This window comes from Epargyreus clarus, unplaced genomic scaffold (assembly GCF_041222505.1).
Source record: "Epargyreus clarus isolate Ecla_fem2 unplaced genomic scaffold, WU_Ecla_fem_2.2 ptg000034l, whole genome shotgun sequence".
NCBI lineage: Eukaryota > Metazoa > Arthropoda > Insecta > Lepidoptera > Hesperiidae > Epargyreus > Epargyreus clarus.
Window position 1 is genome coordinate 2,508,427 of NW_027332239.1, and position 20,989 is coordinate 2,529,415.

Here is a 20,989-nt window from a genome sequence, read left to right on the forward strand (position 1 = left end):
GTCCCACGATGTCCCACGCCGCCAGAGTTCCTGTAAAATCTGCTTAGCTCTTATAGTAACTGGTGAAGCAAAGCCTAACGGATCAAAAAGCGACATAACTATACGTAGGGCTTCTCTCTTCGTCGGTGTTTTCCCATCTATAAGTTCACGAGGCACACGCGTTAAATTGAGGTTGAAGGTAAGTTCGTCTGTATCCGGTCTCCATACGATTCCTAACACACGTTCCAGCTGCTCTCCCGCCTTATAGAGTTCTATGTCCTGTGACGACTCCTGTTCCCCTAGTGCTCGTAGTAGCGCGGGCGTGTTGGACTTCCATTGTTTCAACTCGAAGCAGGCTCTTCTATGTATATCACGCACGCTTGAAGTGATGCGTATGGCTTCTTCGAGGCTTCTAAAGCTGTCCAGGTAGTCGTCGACGTAATGCTTCTCTATAATGGCGGAGGCTGCTTCTGGCTCGGTCTCTTCATACTTCTTAGCGTTCAAGTTCTTGACGAATATTGCTGTTGACGGCGAACTTGAAGCTCCGAAGATGAGTGATGTCATTCTATACTCCTCGGGTGGTTGATCGTCACGACGGTTCCCTCGCCACAGGTACCTAAGAGCGTCTCTGTCTTCTGTTCTCAACTTCACTTGCATGAACATTTCCTTAATGTCAGCTGTTACTGCAACCATATGCTGTCGGAACTTCATCACGACCCCTGGAAGTGATTGCAGTAGATCTGGACCTTTCAACAGCAAGTCGTTGAGTGCGACACCCTTAGTCTTCGCTGCGGCGTCGTGTACCACTCGGAGTTTATCTGGCTTCATTGGGTTCACTACCGCGAAGTGCGGTAAATACCAAGTTCTATTGGGAGTCTTCGTCCTCGGTGCAGGCTCGGCGTATCCTTTCTTGATAAGCGCGTCCATCTGTTCTGTATACTTCTGTTTTAATTGAGAATTACGGTCAAGCTTCTTTTCTATGTGCATAAGACGTGTCAACGAGTTGTCGTAGTTGTTAGGCAAGTCGACCTCTTCTCTTTTCCATAGTAGAGCGGTTTCGTATCTTCCTTCTTCTGTTTGGGTTGTATTTTTCTTTAAGATACGTAAGGCTTGCTCTTCAGGGTCCGACTGTGGCTTCTTAGGGTTGATGCATAGCGAGTCCATTGCGAAGTAATGCTTCATGAGATCTTCAAGCTTATCTTCCTGCGGCGCTTCTGTAATGTGTGACACGAAGTTAGCGGTACGTCCAATAATTCGGTTGTGGCTTCCGTGAAGTACCCACCCAAGTGGCGTGAGAGACGCTACCGGTTGGTTCTTCTTTCCCCTTCTCACTCTTGATGCTAGAAGGAGATGCCAGTTGTCTTGACCGATGAGTATGGTAGGCTTCGCATCTTCATAGGAAAGTACGTCGCTAAGATCTCGCAAGTGTTCACATTCTTCAATCTGTTGTCTTGCTATTTCCTGCGGCGATACGTGCAGGTTCTTGATAGTTCTCGCTTGAATGCTTGCTGTGTGGTTGTTCAACCCGTTGAGTGTGATGCTAACTCTTCTTGACTTTGTTTCAGCTGTTTTCAACTCGTTGATTGCTTCTATACGTAATGGGTCGATGGGTCCCTTTGCCCCTATTTCGTAGGCAAGGCTGTCGTCTATCAGCGTAACTGTAGATCCATCGTCCAATAACGCGTAAGTGTTGACCGTATTCTTGGGACCTGTTGCCTGCACCGGGATTATCTTCAAATAAGTTTGCTTCTTTGTAGGTCTGGCTGTAGTCCACGCGGAGTTGATGACCTCTGTTGACCTATCTTCTGTTTCTGCCTTTTCTGTTCTGTTGAAGTGTAGTAACCTGTTATGGAAATACTTACAACTATTAATACCACACGGCTTCGTTCGGCAGTTGTGAGTCTTGTTTCTGAAGCGTAGACACCGAAAGCATAGTCGTTTCTTCTTTGCTATATCCCATCTTGTGCTTTCGTTTGCTTCTTTAAACTGTTTGCAGTCCGTCGCGATGTGACCTGTTTCTTCACATACGGGGCATTTCTGTATAACTGTAGACTGCTTTTCTAATACTGTATGTGTCTTCTGAGGACGTCTATTACTATACATCGGCGGTGCCATCTGTTCGGGGAGTGCATAGGGTCCGCACAGCTCAGCTTCTCTCTTCATAAATTTTTCAAACTTCAATAAGTCAGGCTCTTCTTTCGGTTGTGTTGCAGCAAAGTCGTAATATCTGTAACGTAAAGTAGGAGTAAGCTTGTCCACCATTACCTTAGATACCTCCGGATTGTAGAGATAGTAGACGCATTTCAATGCCCGAAGTGTAGACACGGCGTTTGTAACCTTAGTAGAGAACACGCAAATATCCCTAGGCGACTCGCAGAGGCGCGGCAGTGTTCTCAATGTGTCTATTTCGGCCATTGCTATCATCTCCGATCTACCGAATCTCATTTCCAAGGTCTTCATAACATCGGATGGGTGCGCGTTGGTGATCAATAAGCTTTCAACTGCTTCCTTAGCTCTTCCTATTAGATGTCTTCTTAACCTATTAATATTTTCTACTATTGAAAAAGACTCTTCTGTTTCCATATATGCTGCTCTAAAAGGTAGCCAGTCCTGATAATTACCGTTAAAAGTCGGTAATTCAACAAACTTTGAGGACCGCTGGCTAGCTTTGATGGCCTGTGTTATCGCTGACGTAAGTTGAGAGAAGTCTGGCTGCGCGTGGACTCCCGCCGGTGCTTGAGCTCCCGCCGTTGTATGTACTCGCGGATCTGGTTGGGTATGGTGCGCTGTACTATTATTCTGTTGAACCGGCCTTGTCTCTTCCGTGATGGCTTCTATTTCGCGGAGAGGTAGGTGCGGCTCGTCGGCTATGGCTAGCCTCGGTTGCGCTTGCTGTTCCAACCATTCGTCGACCCTGGTGTCGGCTTCTGTTTTTGAGTACTCGGAGACGTCGTCATCGTCGTCTTCTGCTTCTATAACGGCGAGGCGTGCTGTTGCAAGTTCCACTTGCAGACGTATGAGTTCTTCTTTGGCCTTGGCTACCTTGTAAGCCTTTGACCTTGAACGCGTGGATCCGGCGCGTCGACTCGGAGCGCGCGAACCATGCTGACTATGTGCTTCTGAAGGCTTCTGTATTACTGTCGGTGAATCAGTACTGGCGGTGAGCTCGACGGGATTCTTGAAAATGGTCGCAGCCGGCCTGGCCATCGTGGTGCCAGTGGCCACTGACGCTACTGTACCCTTCGTCGTGACGGACGTGTCTGTAGCGGAGGTTCCCCCAGTAGTGTCGGTCGCGGTGGTTCCCGTGGCCGACGTTTCTGTTGTTGTGCCCGTAGCGGAGGTCCCAGTGGTCGCGTCAGACGAGGAGGGCTTCGTTTCCGTCGAGTCTCGGCGTTCTTTTCCCACGGAGCGTGTGATCGGCATTCTTCTTGCTAATACACAAAAATGACAATTGGAACGATAATATTACTTACTATTCTTCAATTTCTTCAATATCCGGCTCGAAGGACCATTAAATGTGCAGGGGCACATTACTATAATTGCTGGGTTGGAAGAATTGAAATCCCTTGTTTTACTCTTGTTCCATTTATTCCTTTGTTCCATAGGTCTGTTGCCAGTACTGACTGAAAATTTGAAAATCTGGCCTGTTTATATCCCCGACTCAAGTACCACAACTAGAAGCAGGTCTAGGCAGGAATATAGGCCTTTTGGCCAATTACAACCATTTCCCGTTATTCTATGTCTAAACCTGTACGGACCTGTACGAACCTGTTCAAACTGTGGCCTTGAATCGACGATTCACAATAATAATAATAATAATCTATTTAGTTTGTTTAGGAATTTACATATTTCTATTCAAACTTCTATCAAAACCCAAACTATTGCAAAACCTATTATAATTGACACCTATACCTATGCCCTATAAACTATTACGAAATATTTATTTTAATACATTTACAAACTTAAACTATTATCTATTTTCCCTATTCTATTAAATCCTATTATATACTATTAACAATAAAACATAAGTAAAACACTATTCAAACATAATAAAAACATCAATAAATTACATTAAAAACTATCAGCTGTTTACGTAACTACGTCTTACTGCTATGATCAGCTGATCGAGTTGGAGTCAGCTGTTTAGCGTCGGCCATTGAACTATACAATATTAATCAGCTGATCGTAAGTTACGAATAATGAAGTCTTTATTTATTACAACTTATGAACTATTATTAACTATAAATTAAGTAAACAATTTCAAACTTATAATTACGTCGAATCTTGAGTCAGCTGTTCGCGTCGTCCCGCACAAATATAACTGAAGAACACGAATTATTACAAAAATACTAAAAACTTTAATATGTTACATACTCATACTGACATAGTTGAGACATATATTATAAGAAACAAGAACGAAAGTGTCATCGTTTCAAGATTTCGATGCCTGCTTGACCGGGGAACGAACACAGGACCTCAGTACATCAGTGTCATGATCCATGGTGCAACTACTCACATTAACAGCAGCTTGAATCTTTTTTAACGTATCCTATGATTGTTTCAGATCAATAGAGTTATGGTTGAAGACCGGGCGACGTCACAGCGAAGTGCTGGACGAGCAGAAGCTGAGCGAAGGACAGCTGCGGAGGCCAGGCGCCACCGTCATCCTGTGGCTGAAATGTGAACAGGTAATATATGCGCTGTATACTCTCTCTCTCAATCCATTACAGTCCCACTGCGAGGCACTCTCAGTGGAAAGTTTTTTCGTCTTTTTTTATTATATAGGAGTAGCAGACGAGCATGCAGCCCACCTGATGGTAACTGGCTACTGTCGCCCATGGACATATGTAATCAACCCCAGATAGGATTACCGAGGTCGGCCACAGCGCCGCTACCCCTGAGAACTTAGCTGGAACGCCTCGGAAAAGTATGTCTTCCTTACCACACCCTTTAAACCAGAACACAGCAGCACTTAATGCTGCTGTTATGAGACAGAAATAGGTATGGCGGTGGTGCCACCGAACCACAAAGGGCTCTACCACCTTTCTACCTGTTATTATTATTATCTACCGTTTAAGTCCACAGCGATGGCCAAGTGCAAAGGTACACTTCATACTCTGAGGTTTTTTAAATCTCTCAGGCGTGTAGATTACCTTTCGATGTTTTCCTTGGCAGTTATAGTAAGTGATAATTAATTTCTATCCCGTGCCCTGCGTGGGATTCGAATCTCGGACTGCCGGACCAAAAGCCCGCATTTCTAGCTCTAAACTATCACTGCCTGCCATACCCTTTGCTATTTATATCTTGTAAATAGCAGGGGGCAATGTAAAGCTGCTGTTTTCTGTTTTAAAGTTCGCAGTTCTAATCGTAGTTCAATTTTAATCTTAGACGTTAATAGTCTGGGGTTGAATCCCAGGTACATATCTGAGACATTTCAAAAAAGTTAGCTTTAGGCTATTTAATTCTCAGATAAGAGGCATTTAGAAATAGTCGTCTCAAAGGTACTAATTTGCTCAACCTCATATAGGACCACCTATTTAAGGTTGATTACAGATGTGCGCGGTCATCAGTATCATCACGAGGACTATAAGCTCGTTAGCTATTTAAATTCCACAAAAAATCGAAATAAAGGCACGCTTACACCTGTTATTAGCAAGCTAACGTAAGGGTGAATGGCACACTATACTTAGCGATACCATAAGCAAGTGTAAACAAAAACAATTGTATAAATAATGCAGATAGCACACAACATCAGAGGAAGTCGAGCGGAGTCATCAGTGACTTTTAAATGTCAAAAAACCCCATTACGCGGCCATCTTGCGGAAAAAAATATAAACAAAGCGAGTCACCTGCGCGCACAGATTGACAGGTGGCGTTGGTGCATCTGCGCTTTCTATTAACAACACACTTTTAACTCTATCGCTTTGAAAATAACGTGATAATTTATTTAAAACCATCAGCTCGGACAGGATGCATGTTGGATAGAACTGTGTGCAATTTTTAACCGTATTGTCGAGAGAATAAGGTTTAATATTCAGAAGGTTTGGCGCAGAGTTCATACCTGCAGATGCCACGGCAAAAATGCGCGTATTGTGAATTCCAATGTTGAAATAAAAATATTACGCTTAGCGTACAATTGTTAGCATTTGTTTACATATATTACCACCTGTACGTATTTCTTTTTTCAAAATTGTTGTATTTTTGCAGCACTATGTTTAGTGGTAGGTAGTAGAAGGACAGTAATTACGATAAAACTTAAAAGTTACTATGATCGAAAAATAAATCCATTATTAATTTATTTATATTAAAGCTAAGCGAGTTTGTAAAAAAATACTTTTAATAGGTATAAGTAATAAAATAATGCTCGAGATCTTGCGGTGGCATACATTAAAAAATCGGTATTAGGTATTTTACAAAAGGCGAATTACGCTTATAATTAATAATTAATCTATCCAGTGCTTTGCGTACCATAGATTGACATTAGACAATTTATGTAAACTAGAAGTTATCAAATTCTGAACTTTATTGGGTAAATTTTGGATAGATTTAGTAGGAATATGGAGCAATACTCTACGTTACATAACTTAAAGCTACCTATAACCATAATATTGTTATTCCCTTTTATTTTAGTATGCGGGTATTTTTACTAGCTATACATCATTAGATATTTCCAACACCTGCAAAACTATTTCCCTGCATTAGTAAAAACTTGCACTATTTCAGACGCAATGCAAGAACTAGGGAAGGTGTTGGCACGTCTGACGTGCGGACATCAACAACATTACCATTGGATCGTATTGACATCGGTTCAATTAGCATTAGAAGTTTTTTGACACGAAAGCAACTATGTATGAATACATGTATGTCTTTGTATGTATGTCTATGTATATTTATAATGAAATTAAAATATTTTTTACAATATAGGTATGACAAGCATGCGAGCATGCAGTACACCTGATGGTAAGTAGCTACAGCCGCACGTATATCTGTAATCAGGTCAGCCACAGATGCGCCGCTACTCTAAGCACTAAGCTGGAATGCCTCGGAAAAGTGAGTGTCTCTTACCTTGTGGTAATTACCTAACCTTATGTTCAGTGATGAAACAAAGTCATAATGTAGCAAAACTTTCTCTCCTTTTGCAAATTTTACCGTAAATGCAGTAAGCTACTTTTTATCTACTCAGCGTAAAAATTAAAAAATCCACATGCACTCAGGTGAAACCGCGTGCTACTAAACAACATACGTAATTGAGTTAGAAAAACTACACCATATATGGCATTCGGTTTGTAACAAAGAAACATATTTAGCATCTGTGCATTGAAGATGTTAATCTGTCCTCACCGTTAATGGGCAACACTAAAGCGCATTATGCTGTCAATTCTACTAGAATTATTCTGCTAACAAACGCTAGTGTATAATGAATTGCCTAGAGCTGTCTCAAGTGATGCATGGGTATAAATTGGTGTCATCGTACACTCGAAAAACCAGGTGCGACACGTCAGAACGGTGTATTGTTGATTTGTTGTTTGCTTTATCGTAACAATAAATAAAATTAAGTGTGTTTCCTTTGCCGCTTAAGCGCTATGCACTTTACCACAAATGAGAAAAAGAAACTATTTTTCTTCATAATTATTTCCGGAAATATACAAGTTGGAAAGGTCCCATATATTTGAAACCAAAGGGTGAAACAAAATGTCGTTTTTATACACACACACACAAACACCGTCACACAAAAACGTCATAATGAAATTGACTGTAAAATAGAGATTATTTGTACGTCTTTTAGATTTTAGTATGTTTATTTTAATTCAATACGCTATTATTTAACATACAATTGTTGTTTGCTTTCTTACAATAGTCTACTAGTATATAAGTTCGCGCGTCAAATTTTACGTTTTTTACAGTATCGTAACTTCGTAACATGGGCTGTAAAAATTCTTAATTAAGTCGCAGTCATAGGCACGCACCTATTGTAAGCACCTGGTCCCTATACTTTTTCCCTTTGCAATTATAAATATGCAATGTTCAATGAGCAGTTTCTTTGCACACCTATTTCTACCTAATAACAGCAGTGTTAAGCACTGCTGTGTTCCGGTTTGAAGGGTGTGGTAAGGGAGACAGACTTTTCCGAGGCGTTCCAGCTTAGTCCTCAGGGGTAGCGGCGCATCTGTGGCCGACCTCAGGTAGGAATATCTAATCCTATCTGGGTTCATTACAGATGTCCATGGGCGGCAGTAGCCACTTACCATCAGGTGGACTGCATGCTCGTCTGCTACTCTTATATTATAAAAAAAAAAAAAAAAAAATATATCTTACCGAAGCCGCGAACACCTTAGATTAGCTCTAGCCATTTTATTTGCATTCAATTCCTGTTATACATATGTATGGTTAGCTTAGGGTAACTATCTTTACTTAATATTCGCAGACTTAAAAACAGCAAAAACTAGAAAATTAGAACTATTAGTAAGACATTTCGTTATCAATGGACGGAATGAGACTCTGAAGGTTCAAATGTAAGTATGTAAGTAGCACTAGTAAGTACCCCACACTTGTGACACGGGTGACCGCTACGACAGCTAAATTAAATTTTGAAAAACCAAAGATTTTATTTCAAATGTGTCTGTCATGAAATATAAGAAGAAAAAATGAAGAAATTTTATTGTTCTTTTTATTGTAAACAAAGTTTTAGGTGCGTCCTAGAAAAATATATAGTATGGCCTTCCTAGCTACAGGTGCTTGGATTAAAGTTTTATCGTTAGCGGCTCATCGTTTGCGCTTAGGCTTCGTTTTCGTGATGGGACTTTGTTTTTTTCTTTCAATTTAAATACTCGTTGGGGTCGTAGTTTATAGATGTCGTTGAAATGTGTAATTGTTGAGCAAAACGCATAAATGTTAACGCGGGTGGTCAATGCAAAGCTGCAACGCTAATTGAAGTGGTCATTACCATTAATTGACCATATCACTATTCCTACTGCAAGTAATGCAGGCACTTCGGTTGTAGCTGTTAGTACTGCACTAAGTTGTTTGAAAAAAATGACCTTTTATAAACACAAGTGAAACTCCTTTGGCGGTAGTGCTGCTCGCATCTGTGTGAATTATTTTACATAAAAAAAACCACGGTAAAAACTGAAACCGTAGTAGGTTCTGCTCAAGACTCTGCTGTCTGTCCGTCTGTCCGTTTGTCAAGAGCTCTATCTCTTGTTTCGACTTGACTTCGTTGTCCAATGGAATCGCAGGATGTTTTCAAGAACTTATATTGTATTAGCCCCAGGCTAGGCACCGAAATGATTTTGAAACAAAAAAATATATTCCAAAATTAATTTATTAACAAAAAAAACATTCTTTGTCTAAGGTTTGTACCTGCTCCATCGAGCATCACAATATTAGTAATTCTCATTGAAATATGTCCTAAAGATAGAAAAATATTCTATCTATTGGGTTCTTTTGGGTCATTGACCTTGCCCAATCGACCACCTTTTTGTCACCTATTGCAAACCATTGTATACGTTTTCTTCCCTACGACTTCGGCGGCACCACCGCCACACCTATTTCTACCTAATAACAGCAGTGTTAAGCGCTGCTGTGTTCTGGTTTGAAGTGTGTGGTAAGGAAAACATACTTTTCCGAGTCATTCTAGCTTAGTCCTCAGGTGTAACGGCGTCTCTGTGGCCTACCTCATATAAGAATATAATCATATGGCTACAGATATCTAAGGGTGGCAGTAGCCACTTACCATCAGGTGGACTGCATACTTGTCTGCTACTCCTATATTATATATGGTAGGCCACTAAATACCCGCAAGGATCGACGGCCCTACAACGAGCACCGCACGCGCGCACCTGCTCCACAACTCCTCGTAAAAAACCACCGGTAAACCTTTTTTCATAGGCCCCTTAATAGATGATCGTAAATTGAAAGTCAGATTACAGAATTACCAAGATTAATTTGATTTGTCGCTTCACCTGCTTTTGTTTCGTATAATGAAGATGTTGTGTCTATCAGGACGAATCAAATGATGGAACCTCGTTATACTCGTAATGGGGTGCGGTTAGCTATAGGCTTCGCTTTTGTGTGTTGGCTTTGTGTGTTGGTAACGGTCAGTCAATAAAACGTAGCATGGAGACAGTTATGCAAAATTTCTGGACTTATTCCTGAAGTCGCAGAATAGGACGCAGAATAAATAAATAAAAACGTGTTGCGAATTCCTTATATTTAATATATATGCCATTGCTTGTGTTTGTGTTACTGCAAACAATTAATTTGCTTTTTTGATTGTATATTTTTATAGACATATTAGGTATATAAACAATTAAAAGTCTATGTATTTTAATATAGTCTAATATTTTATATCCTGAAGCTATGGCAACAGAATTTAGGCAAGAGGAACCCGCTCTTAAAAAATATGCAAATTGACTTTAAATTTATTACCACAGAATAAACATAGATAAAATTATAAAGCATGCAAATTAATTTTACTGGCTTTACACATATTTTAAAACATCTATTACGTATGTATAATATTTTATATGAACTCTAATTAAGACTTAAATAATACGGTAATTTAATTTAATTGTTTTCCGGCGTACAGGGTGATTTATCGTGCTAAAAAATAGTAAATCTTGAGAAAAATACATACCCTCTCATATATTTTCATAATAGAAAAACTTAGCTAACATTTTTTTTTAATTTAATTAACTTCATAATAACTTAAGTGGATATATTTAATTTTTTCATGGTTCACGTGAGTAAAGATTTTTTATGTTTATCTCTACATCGTTTTTTATTAATATTTAAGGATCGTTTTATTTAAAATAAATGAAAACGTTTTATTCATTTTATTCAGATTTTGACCTTTTAACTTATTACTTTAAAATATGTTAATTTTCAACATAATTGCAGTAATGACTTTCTAATCTTACACCAGATACTCAAAAGATATATTTTCGTCATAAGCCTAATGTAAATTGGCACTATTCGCAATCTATCAAAAAGGTTTCCTACCGATGTTTTCTCACGTGATGGTGATGATGAGATGAGATAATTAATTTCTACTAAGCGCATAATTTTTAAAATCAGAAACATTTAATTGAAGAGTCTCAGCCTAAGTATCCAAAATTCATACGACAAGTTATAATTTAAACTCACACCACTACCTTTATTTTTTAACTATATGACATTCAGACGTCTGATCCCCACACACAATTTATAAAATACATAAATGTGGGAATTGAAGATAAAATTAAACCCTTCGTTACTTGCACAAAAATCAACTTTAATTTTATTTTCCAAAATCACTCCTAACTAAGTAACAATTTTCTTCCGTCTTATCCTAACCGTCTCAGCGCAAGACCGACCAATCATAGTTCCTATCCCTTCCTCTTCCCATAAGCACAGATTACATAAATTGTCTTAGCATCTAGGGTTTTTATCTACACTAATACTATAAAGAGGAAAACATTGTTTGTTTGGTTGTAATGAACAGGCTCAAAAACTACTGGACCGATTTTAAAAAATCTTTCACCATTCGAAAGCTACATTATCTACGAGTAACATAGGCTATATTTTATATGAAATATATTTCATAAGTAGATTTTGAGGCGGTACACAGTTTGCCGGGTCAGCTAGCCCCACATAAACATAGAGACATATGAAACTAACCTGAGGAGAGAGCGTCCCGGCCACTCCGGGCACGCGCAGCCTTCGTCCACCACCTGTTGTTGTCCGCGCCCGTTTTTATACATGGTGTTGTTTTTCTTAGTTTTTATAATAAAAATATTATTGAACGCAGCGGGCACTTATCGCCACTAAGTAGAACGGAAAATTTACATTAAAATGCACATTCGGTCTAGTACTCAGTTTTTATCCGCAACTATTTTCCTACTTCTTTCTATTTATCTGTCTAGTCGTTAAAACCATGGAATGAAAATAGTAATAATAATAACAACATATATGTTTTTTCCATTATAATTTTAAGAAAAATTCACAGGATAATTTGCCTTTCGTACTTTTAAATTGTATTGTACTTTCAAAATGTAACTGATATGTTGAAGCTATTTAGTTCACAAGCAGTGTTCTTCTATGTCAGTACCTAGCTATAACGTCAATTTAATATCTTTTAAACTAGTACAAATATAAGAACGATTGTGACTTTGTACCAATGTCTGTTTTTTTCTGACCGCTAGCCTTAAACCGTTTAATTATGTACGAGGAGTTATAAGGTAGATTGTGAAAAAAACATAATTTCTGTTCATAAATGATTGATGCCACGTCGGTACTCTCGTGAAAAATTGCTCGTAATACATCACTATTATCCACCCCATGCCTATCTTGCTATTAAACAGTGATAAAATGCAAATTTATCTCAATACAGTATACAGGCTGCTGTCAAGATCGATTTATGTCCCAATTAAAAATGTAATTGGCTGAACGAATTGCCTTTTAATTTTATAAACACCCTGTGTAGTGGGGTACGCGTCACACCTGCCTACTTTTTTTTGCCTTATCTTCCGAACATGGCAACTATAATAATCCGGTACGTATTATGGTAGGTCGTTTACTCGTCTGTTTCACTGTGACCTGTACCCTTACCAAGAGTTTTTACGTTTCGACAAATATGACTGTTTTGGTATTTGTTTACGTATTTGCCCATACAAATTCCAATCAGCGCCCCTAGCGGATTGTGTCAGAACTAGGAAATCGTATTGGCCCATACATAAACAGTTACCAAAACAGTCATATTTGTCGAAACGTAAAAACTCCTGGTATGGGTACTGGAGTGCGTTGGAGTATTTCAATAAGGGCTTTCGCACACGAGGATCTATCGCAGTGATTGACAATTGTGACACAAAACTATCTTACGCTATTATACAGGGTGATGCTTACGTGGAATTATTTTTGTATAAGTTTAGGCTAATGGCGTAATGATCATATATAAACTTAAGCATTATTTAAGTAAAATACAGTGTATCTAATATTAAATAGAAATCGACAGTTATCATGCTGTTATATGTCTGATCATCATCATTATTCATCATTTACAAATGAGTTAAGATTGAATAGTAACGATAGAAGCCACGATTATTACAGCTATACCTAAAAAAGCTTAAAAATAACTTACAAATATGAAGCGAAAAAATAAAATTACGTGTATGACAAGCCCAATTTGCTCGCTTCTCGCTACTCGCTGCTTATAAAACAAGGGTCTTGTTAGCGTTAGGGTTCTAGGTCGAAGGAATTCGAAACGGTTGACCGTCGGCGGTTTTCTGTCAATTCGCAAACGCAACATTTGCAAATATTGTTCGTGTACATTGTATACATAATTACAGTAATTTGTGTAAAAAACTCCGGAATAACCCTATTGTCGTGCATTTTGTTCTGCTAAGGGTGGTATTGTTAATTTACATTATCATTAGTAACCCGTTACTGTCTCATCTCGGAGTAAGTAATTGGTATGATCAGCTTACATTATTAATGACCCTTTAATGTTCCCTCTGAAAATGAGTTTACAATACGATACAAAACTTTTTATTGTTATATATGTAATAAATACAAAAAATAAAATAAAACTATATCTTATGGAAAGATTTTTAGTAACATTGAAGTAGCAAACGAGCATGCAGTCCACCCAATGGCAAGTAGACTCTGCCGCCCATGGATATGTACAACCAGTACCCTTACCATGAATTTTTATGTTTTCATAAATATGACTGTTTTGGTATTTGTTTACGTATTTGCCCATACAAATTCAAATCAGCGCTCCTAGCGGATTGTATCAGAACTATAGTGTCAGTAACGTAACATTAAATGTCTAAATTGACAAAATGCCGCTTTATGTTTTGTTTCTCTTTTTTGCGAACATGTGAGGCAGACAAAAAGATTTGAGCACTTACTTATTGTTACGTTTACTCAGTCTACTGAAGCAAACGGAACAGAATAATGGATTGAGTAAACGTAACGTAAAATTGTGGGATGTCTTGAAAAATCATGGTAAGGGTACAGTACCTTGTAGTACCTGAAACCGATTAAAGCTACGTTGCCACTTACTAGGAGTAAACTGGTCGGCTCATATGTGAGTCAGCCTGCATACATATGCTTCTAGCGAAACTCAAAACAGATTCTAGTTAGAAATAGGTGTGGCGGCGCCCGGCGGGAACTTTGCAATTGAGCTTTATACTGGTTCTACCACCTTTGATTCTCACATCATTGATAACCTATTTCATTGCATTGTGAGATTTCTGATATAATATTGGTATATAAATGTACACCCTTCTTGAAATATTTGTTTATCTGAATGAACGAAATATACGTAACGACTAAACTGATGTTCACGATAATAATGGATATTTACAGGGCTTAGTGTAAGAACTTGTTTTTATGCAGAAAATATAAAGTTCCCGCGTTCAAATCGTAAAAGCATACACCAGTGTTCGTGAGGGTGGCATCGCGAGGAAGTTCGTTAGCCAATAAAAACCTAACAAGATTTCATCAAGGAGCGACAACTAAAATTTACAGCCGTCATCAAACCTAACAATGCCATTGGACAAAAAGAAACTAATTCACCACTACACCTGTTCCCAAACAATTTCACACACGCACACATGCACACTAACAACACTAACAACACACACTAAAACACAAGGTATTTAATTATAGAGACAAAGCAAAGAAACCACCGGAATCTTTTAATTGTTTGAACGGAAATGTATTTGAATTTGGAATAAAAAATATCACATTTGACGTGGAATGTCAGGCTGTTTCGTTGTGTAATTAAGCTTTCCTGTGGATTTATCACTGGCTGTAAAAGTTTTATTAATATATTATAAATTATAATATATACAGCAGAATGTGACTGCTCGCTCGCTATTTATTACTTGGATAATATACAGGGTAATTTTTCAAATGGCTCTTCAGTGCGAAATTGATGCTGTTCCTTTATTTTGTCATTTATCATTACTTCCCGGAATTAGATCGTTATAAGCAACACTATCCGATAGTGGTATAATAGAGGATGTGTATTATTTTTCCAAAATTAACTTGATCGATTCCCGCCCCTAAAAATCTATATTTAAAAAACTAATGAAGCAGTTTTATTTTTTATCAAAATCGACCTAGTAACTCTTTTCAGCATTTATCGCTAAGGCCCTGAAGGCTCCTTTGAAAAATTCACCCTGTATACATTCATTTATTTGTTCATAAGATAGGTACGAGTAGCAAAAGCAATAAGGGCGTAGCGAGCGTAAGCATAAGCGAGTAGCAATAAGGGAATATGACCCTTAGTGATTAGACATCGAAGCCGCCACCACCGCACCTGTAACCTAATGACTAAACTTAGTTTCTGCTTATCAACAACAGTGCTAAGCGCTGCTGTGTTCCGATTTTACGGGTGTGGTAAAGGAGACATCCGAGGTGTTACATCTTAGTTACTCACGAATAGATGCGTCACTCACGAAGGTCCAGGATTCGATTCCTAAAAAAGCACATCTGATTTTCATAACCAAAACATATATTTTTTACCTACAATTAATATTAAAACTCTTTTAAATACTGTCTATTTATATGTGATGTGGATTTATCAAATTAGGATACAGTTACAATGACCTGTCGAGTCTATCATTCTGTCATCGAGGGCTTTATTTATCTAAATTGATTACCAAAAACAACCCTTCTCCAATTCTAACGAACACCGCATTAATTATATCGATAAAATGTTCTGATTTTTAGGGTTCCGTAACCATAGGGTAAAACCAGCCCCTATTACTAAGCCTTCACTGCCTGTCCCTCAGTTCATCTATCACAGGGATCTGTGTCATGTAATAGGCAAGTATTTGAATTTGTTATAGAGTACGGCGGTCACTAATATAACAAATATTCTGACGCGCAGAGGGTCCCGGGTTCGATCCCCGGCCAAACAGATTTCTAAATGATGAATTTAGATTACTGTTTCTGAGTCTGGGTGTTTGTGTATTTGTCTCTGTGTGTGTCCATAGCACCCACGATGTGACTCCGTTTGACTCGCATTTAAATTCGTAGGCAAACAGGCATATAGTGCCACCAACTTTTCTGTTCAGTAGACAAATCTGGAACTAAAACAAAGCCGACCGCCATTTTGAAATGTCATTCCGCTGTCAATTCTTTGAAGTGTGAGTGCTCTTTGTTTTTCGATTCGAATATAATTGTAATAAGTGATTAAAAATGCCTAAGCCTCTCAAAAGTGATGCACGGGTCATTATTTTAAAGGTTTTAGATTTCATGAGGGAAGAAAAACGCCTGCTAGCTCCGAAAATACCGTTTGAGAAAGTGACAGAACGCGTCGCAGCTGCGACAGGTTAGTGTTGCTATGAAGTGTTGATAGTTAATTAATAGAAAGTCCCGCGTAAATATTTCAGTTATTTTATTTTACTTAGTTAAAGTGTCACTGAGTATTTTTGGTAGTAAATGTTTTTTTATACTTCATGTATTTATATTTTTGCTAGAGGAGTAAGCGAACGATTTGTTTACAAGCTCATGAATGAAAAGAAAAAAGCTGAAGAAAGTAATGTCAAACTATCTACTCCCGGTAAGAATAGAGAAAGAAAAACAGGAAAATTGGACATTGATGATTTTGACATTGGCGTCATACGGAGAAAAATTCATGAATTTTATTCATTTAGGAAAGAAATTCCGACTATACCAAAATTATTAAACATACTTAGAGAAGAAATTGATTTCTCTGCAAAACGTGAAACACTTAGAAAACTGCTGCATAAAATAGGATTTCGTTTTAAAAAAACTAAAACAAATAGAAAAGTGCTATGTGAGCGTAATGACATAACTGCGTGGAGGGCTGCATACTTACAAAAAATTCGTGAGAATGAGTCTGGAGAAAAAAAACCCGTCGTTTATTTAGATGAGACCTATATACACTCATCTCACTCAACTGACAAATGTTGGCAAGGCCCAGATGTTGAAGGTGATTTGGAGCCAGTATCAAAAGGGAATAGGTGGATTATAGTTCATGCAGGAGGCGAAGAAGGTTTTGTAGAGAATGCTCTTCTTGTGTTTAAATCAAACACTAAGAGCGGTGACTACCATGATGAAATGAATAATGATAATTTTAAAAGATGGACTATTAAGAAATTGCTGCCGAACCTGCATAAGCATACTCTTATAGTGATGGACAATGCCCCCTATCACAGCATTTGTGTTAATAAGGGCCGTATTAATAGATGGATCTCAATATCAATCTTAAGTTCGTATCAACTGAGTCGCTCTTAAGTTGCGATCAGCGACTTGAGAGCGTCGCTAATTAATAAATGAGTATCAAGTGCGTATCATTTGATACCGGTCTCAAGAGAAGCATCTCATTCGAAACAGTAGAACAGATTAAAAATATTTTTTAAAATGACAGCTATGAATGAATGAGAGTTGAACATTACAATCACGTCATGCAGCGTTTCGGTTCCGCTCCTTTGCTAATGCAATAAAATGTTTAATGTAGTGAAATATCTCATTAAATATATTTATAAAAATGACAAATCCTGTTTAAATCGTATACTAAATAAAAAGTAAATGAGTTCACGTGCAATATTTTTCGGAAAAAAGTATTACGAGTTCGATTTCAGACACTGTTACTGTGAACAAAACGCGTCGCGTCATTAGTTTGTTTACTTTTGTTCCATTGTTATTTGTTATGAGTTGGTTGTGAAGTGCGAATTATTTAGCTGTATTTACATTAGTTGGACTGTTTTATTATGGAAATGAATAAGAAACACATATTCAGGGAAGTGGAAACAACGTTTTCATATAATAGTGTAGTGGAGTGTATTAAAATTGACGGATATTATTCGCAACAGAAGAACTCTGCATGGTATAAAATTGCTAGTGAATATAATGCCAGCTCCCACATACCCCGTCAAGTAAGTACTCATCTATTTTTCATGTTTATCAATAACCTTAAACCAAATAATAATAATTCTTTATTTCATGAAGCATCAGTACAATTGCAATCTTCTCAGAGTAGTCTTTATAATAATCGTTTATTTTAATTCAGTATCGTCAGCTGCCTAAATTGGGTAAAAAACCTGTAGTATAGGTTAACTTTCCTACAGAGCTACTATACTCTCTTATATTATTAATTTAGAATGAACAGAAACTTACAATACAAATACTACAGAAACAACATATACAAATGACTTGTATTTGATAAAAATGGCATGATTTTATATTTATGATAATGTTGTAGGATACGAGTAAACAACTAATGCGGTTATGGATGACCTAAAGCAACAACAATGTGAAAACATTGTCAAATGGAGGCGGCCCTTCTACCAGTGACGCAGAAATGAATCCAGATGTATCGTAGCTGACTCCAGGGCTCCTTGTTAGTGCTGATGATGATTCCGACACTGTATCAGGTATGTATTTAAAATGTTTTAAAAGTTACTCTACATATCTAACTATTTGAAGTACTGCATCTTCATATCTTAGCTATGCGTTAGTTAATGTTATACAATAATTAGTAATATTTCAGACTGCATTACTAATATTATTTTTTATTTTAGAAATGGCTGTTATGCCGCGCCTAATGATACACAAGAAAAGGAGAAAGTTATAATCAAGCCTAGCACTCCACCCTGTTCACTTTCTTTGCATCCGCCTGCTGCCTCAATGTTAGAAAAAAAAGAAAAGCTTTTGATTTTATTAGGTATTAGCTGTAATTTACTTATAACATTATTATTATATTCAATAAAAACAGAGAAGATTCAATAGGTATATATTTTAAAACCTATATTTGGTATTATAATTTAGAGTTACATTTTAAGTAATAATAAATCTCCTATTTAATATAAAAGATTATATTATAAGGAATTTCATTTTATTTTTTTAGAACTATATTATGAATTAAAGCTACATTTGGAATAATAGAATTTAATAAGTTTCCTATTTTATATAATTAGGTTATATTATAAAGCATTTCTGGTTTTTCTCTTTCAGGTAAAGCTGAGTAATTTAAAATTTAAATCTACTTTGAAAAGGAACTATTTTTTATAATTGTAATACTAGAAACAGTTTTGTGTAATATATTGTTTATAAAATTATATTTGTATTATTTTTGACACATACCAGCCTTACCTTACACATTTAGTTAAATTTTGTATGTATTGAATAATAAGATATACAAAAAAATACATTACAGAGTTTAAATATATTTTGAAGGTGGTAGAAACCCTTTGTGGTTCGACTCAGGCGGCACCACCGCCACCCCTATGTCTACCTAATAACAGCGGTGTTAGGCGCTGCTGTGTTCCTGTTTGAAGGGTGTGGTAAGGGAGACAGACTTTTTCGAGGCGTTCCAGCTTAGTTCTCAGGGGTAGCGGCGCATCTGTGCCCGACCGCAGGTAGGAATATTTAATCCTATCTGGGGTTGATTACAGATGTCCATAGGCGGCAGTAGCCACTTACCATCAGGTGGACTGCATGCTCGTCTGCTACTCTTATATTATAAAAAAAAAAATATTAATTACAATTGCAATCTTAATTAAATCAACCAATCCTGGATAAAACGTGAGATAGAATAAAAAATAAAATAATTTCATTACAATTAATTAAAAAAAATCCATTCAATTAAAAAAATACAACATAAAAATTTAAATCCTAACAGCTAAATTATGAAGTTGAATCAAGATATAAATTAATATAAAAATTAGTGATACTGTGAAAGAGAAGTGTAAATAGAATCTATACCTTTTTTGAAATTTATTTATAGGCATTTAAAAAGGATTTTGAGCGTCCCTTAAATAAATTTTCGGTAACCGAGAACTAAAGCGATCATCAATATTATCGTAATAATTCATGATAATCGTAATAATCTATTTCGTCTAAAATATTTTCAAAATCCATTTCTCGGCGATACGTAAACGTCGACTCAAGTCAAGGTCCGACTACACTCAGCTAATAGCATCTCAGAACGCATCTCAATAGGCTACTTGAGACGTGAGTTTGATTTATTAATTAGCGAATGCGATGACAGATCTCAAGTGAGAGCGCGTTTAATGTTTGACACTTAAGTTTTGTTTATTAATACGATAACGAACTTAAGATGGCACTTGAGTTAGATCTCAAACTTGAGATCTGTTTATTAATACGGCCCTAAATGTCCCAATTCAAACCACACTAAGGCTGTCATGCAATTGTGGCTGAGGGAGAGAAATATAGAATTTTCTGAGCAAATGACGAAACCTCAACTGCAAGAATTAATAAAGCGTAATAAACCAGCTCCTGAATATGAAATAGATAATCTATTAAAAAGTCATGGCCATTCTGTTCTCAGGTTACCGCCATACCACTGTGATTTGAACCCAATCGAGATGGTTTGGAGTTTAATGAAGAGAAATGTCGCTGAGCGAAATGTTGGTAAATCTAGTGCTGAAATGCCCCAGTTAATTCAGAATGCATTCGATAAAATAACAAAAGAAGAGTGGAAAAACCATTGTCACCACGTAAAAAGAATTGAAGAAAAATACAGGAACAATGATGGATATTTAGAAGAACCATTCATTATTAAGTTGCATAGTGATAGCGAAAGCGATTCAAGTGACTCTGATGACGAATTATGTAAATCACTTGGCACAGGCATCTCAGGCGCATCGTCATTATTTCGCTCAGGGATGTCTGGTGTGGAGCCCCTCGAAGTTAGAGATCATGACCATAATTATTTTTATAAAATATAAATTTTATTTTTATAAAATATAAATAATTATAGTTAATAATTCTGGACTTTTTATTTTTCCTGTCCTAGAATATCATTTAAGAATTAAAATTTGACATTATTAACCTAATTCTTTTTTTTAGGATGTTTACGAAGGTTATTTATCTTTTTAAATATTTTTTACATATTTTATCTAGTAAAAATCATAGGTCTCAAAGTTGTTGAGCTCCCTCTTCAGTAGGCAAATATAATTATATGGTAACATTGGACGCTGCACTAGCGACCCTGTCAACTGAACAGATAAGTTGGTGGCACTATACATAG

The 20,989-nt window shown here is 37.1% G+C and overlaps 2 protein-coding genes and 1 long non-coding RNA gene across 3 annotated transcripts in view; all 3 read left to right on the top strand.

Annotated features, from left to right (window-relative positions):
• LOC140756054 (tRNA dimethylallyltransferase) overlaps positions 1-20,989 on the top strand; it is a 301,945-nt gene that overhangs the window by 244,827 nt on the left and 36,129 nt on the right. The window contains exon 4 of the mRNA XM_073091447.1: positions 4,544-4,667. Coding sequence (XP_072947548.1) covers positions 4,544-4,667 — 124 coding nt within the window. The remainder of the gene's footprint in view (positions 1-4,543; positions 4,668-20,989) is intronic.
• On the top strand, positions 16,023-20,726 carry LOC140755871 (uncharacterized). The gene is made up of 3 exons (XM_073091215.1): positions 16,023-16,303; positions 16,454-17,170; positions 20,098-20,726. The coding sequence occupies exons 1-3, from the start codon at positions 16,171-16,173 to the stop codon at positions 20,685-20,687; spliced, it is 1,440 nt and encodes a 479-aa protein (XP_072947316.1). The 5' UTR covers positions 16,023-16,170; the 3' UTR covers positions 20,688-20,726.
• On the top strand, positions 17,172-19,055 carry LOC140755951 (uncharacterized). The gene is made up of 4 exons (XR_012103855.1): positions 17,172-17,873; positions 18,200-18,371; positions 18,519-18,661; positions 18,952-19,055. It is a non-coding gene; the product is annotated as an uncharacterized LOC140755951 (long non-coding RNA).

Coding starts and splice junctions, on each gene's coding strand:
- LOC140755871 (XM_073091215.1), top strand. CDS start 16,171: ATGCCTAAGCCTCTCAAAAGTGATGCACGGGTCATTATTTTAAAGGTT. Junction 16,304..16,453: donor ACGCGTCGCAGCTGCGACAG/GTTAGTGTTGCT, acceptor TTTTTGCTAGAG/GAGTAAGCGAACGATTTGTT. Junction 17,171..20,097: donor CAGCATTTGTGTTAATAAGG/GCCGTATTAATA, acceptor GATCTGTTTATT/AATACGGCCCTAAATGTCCC.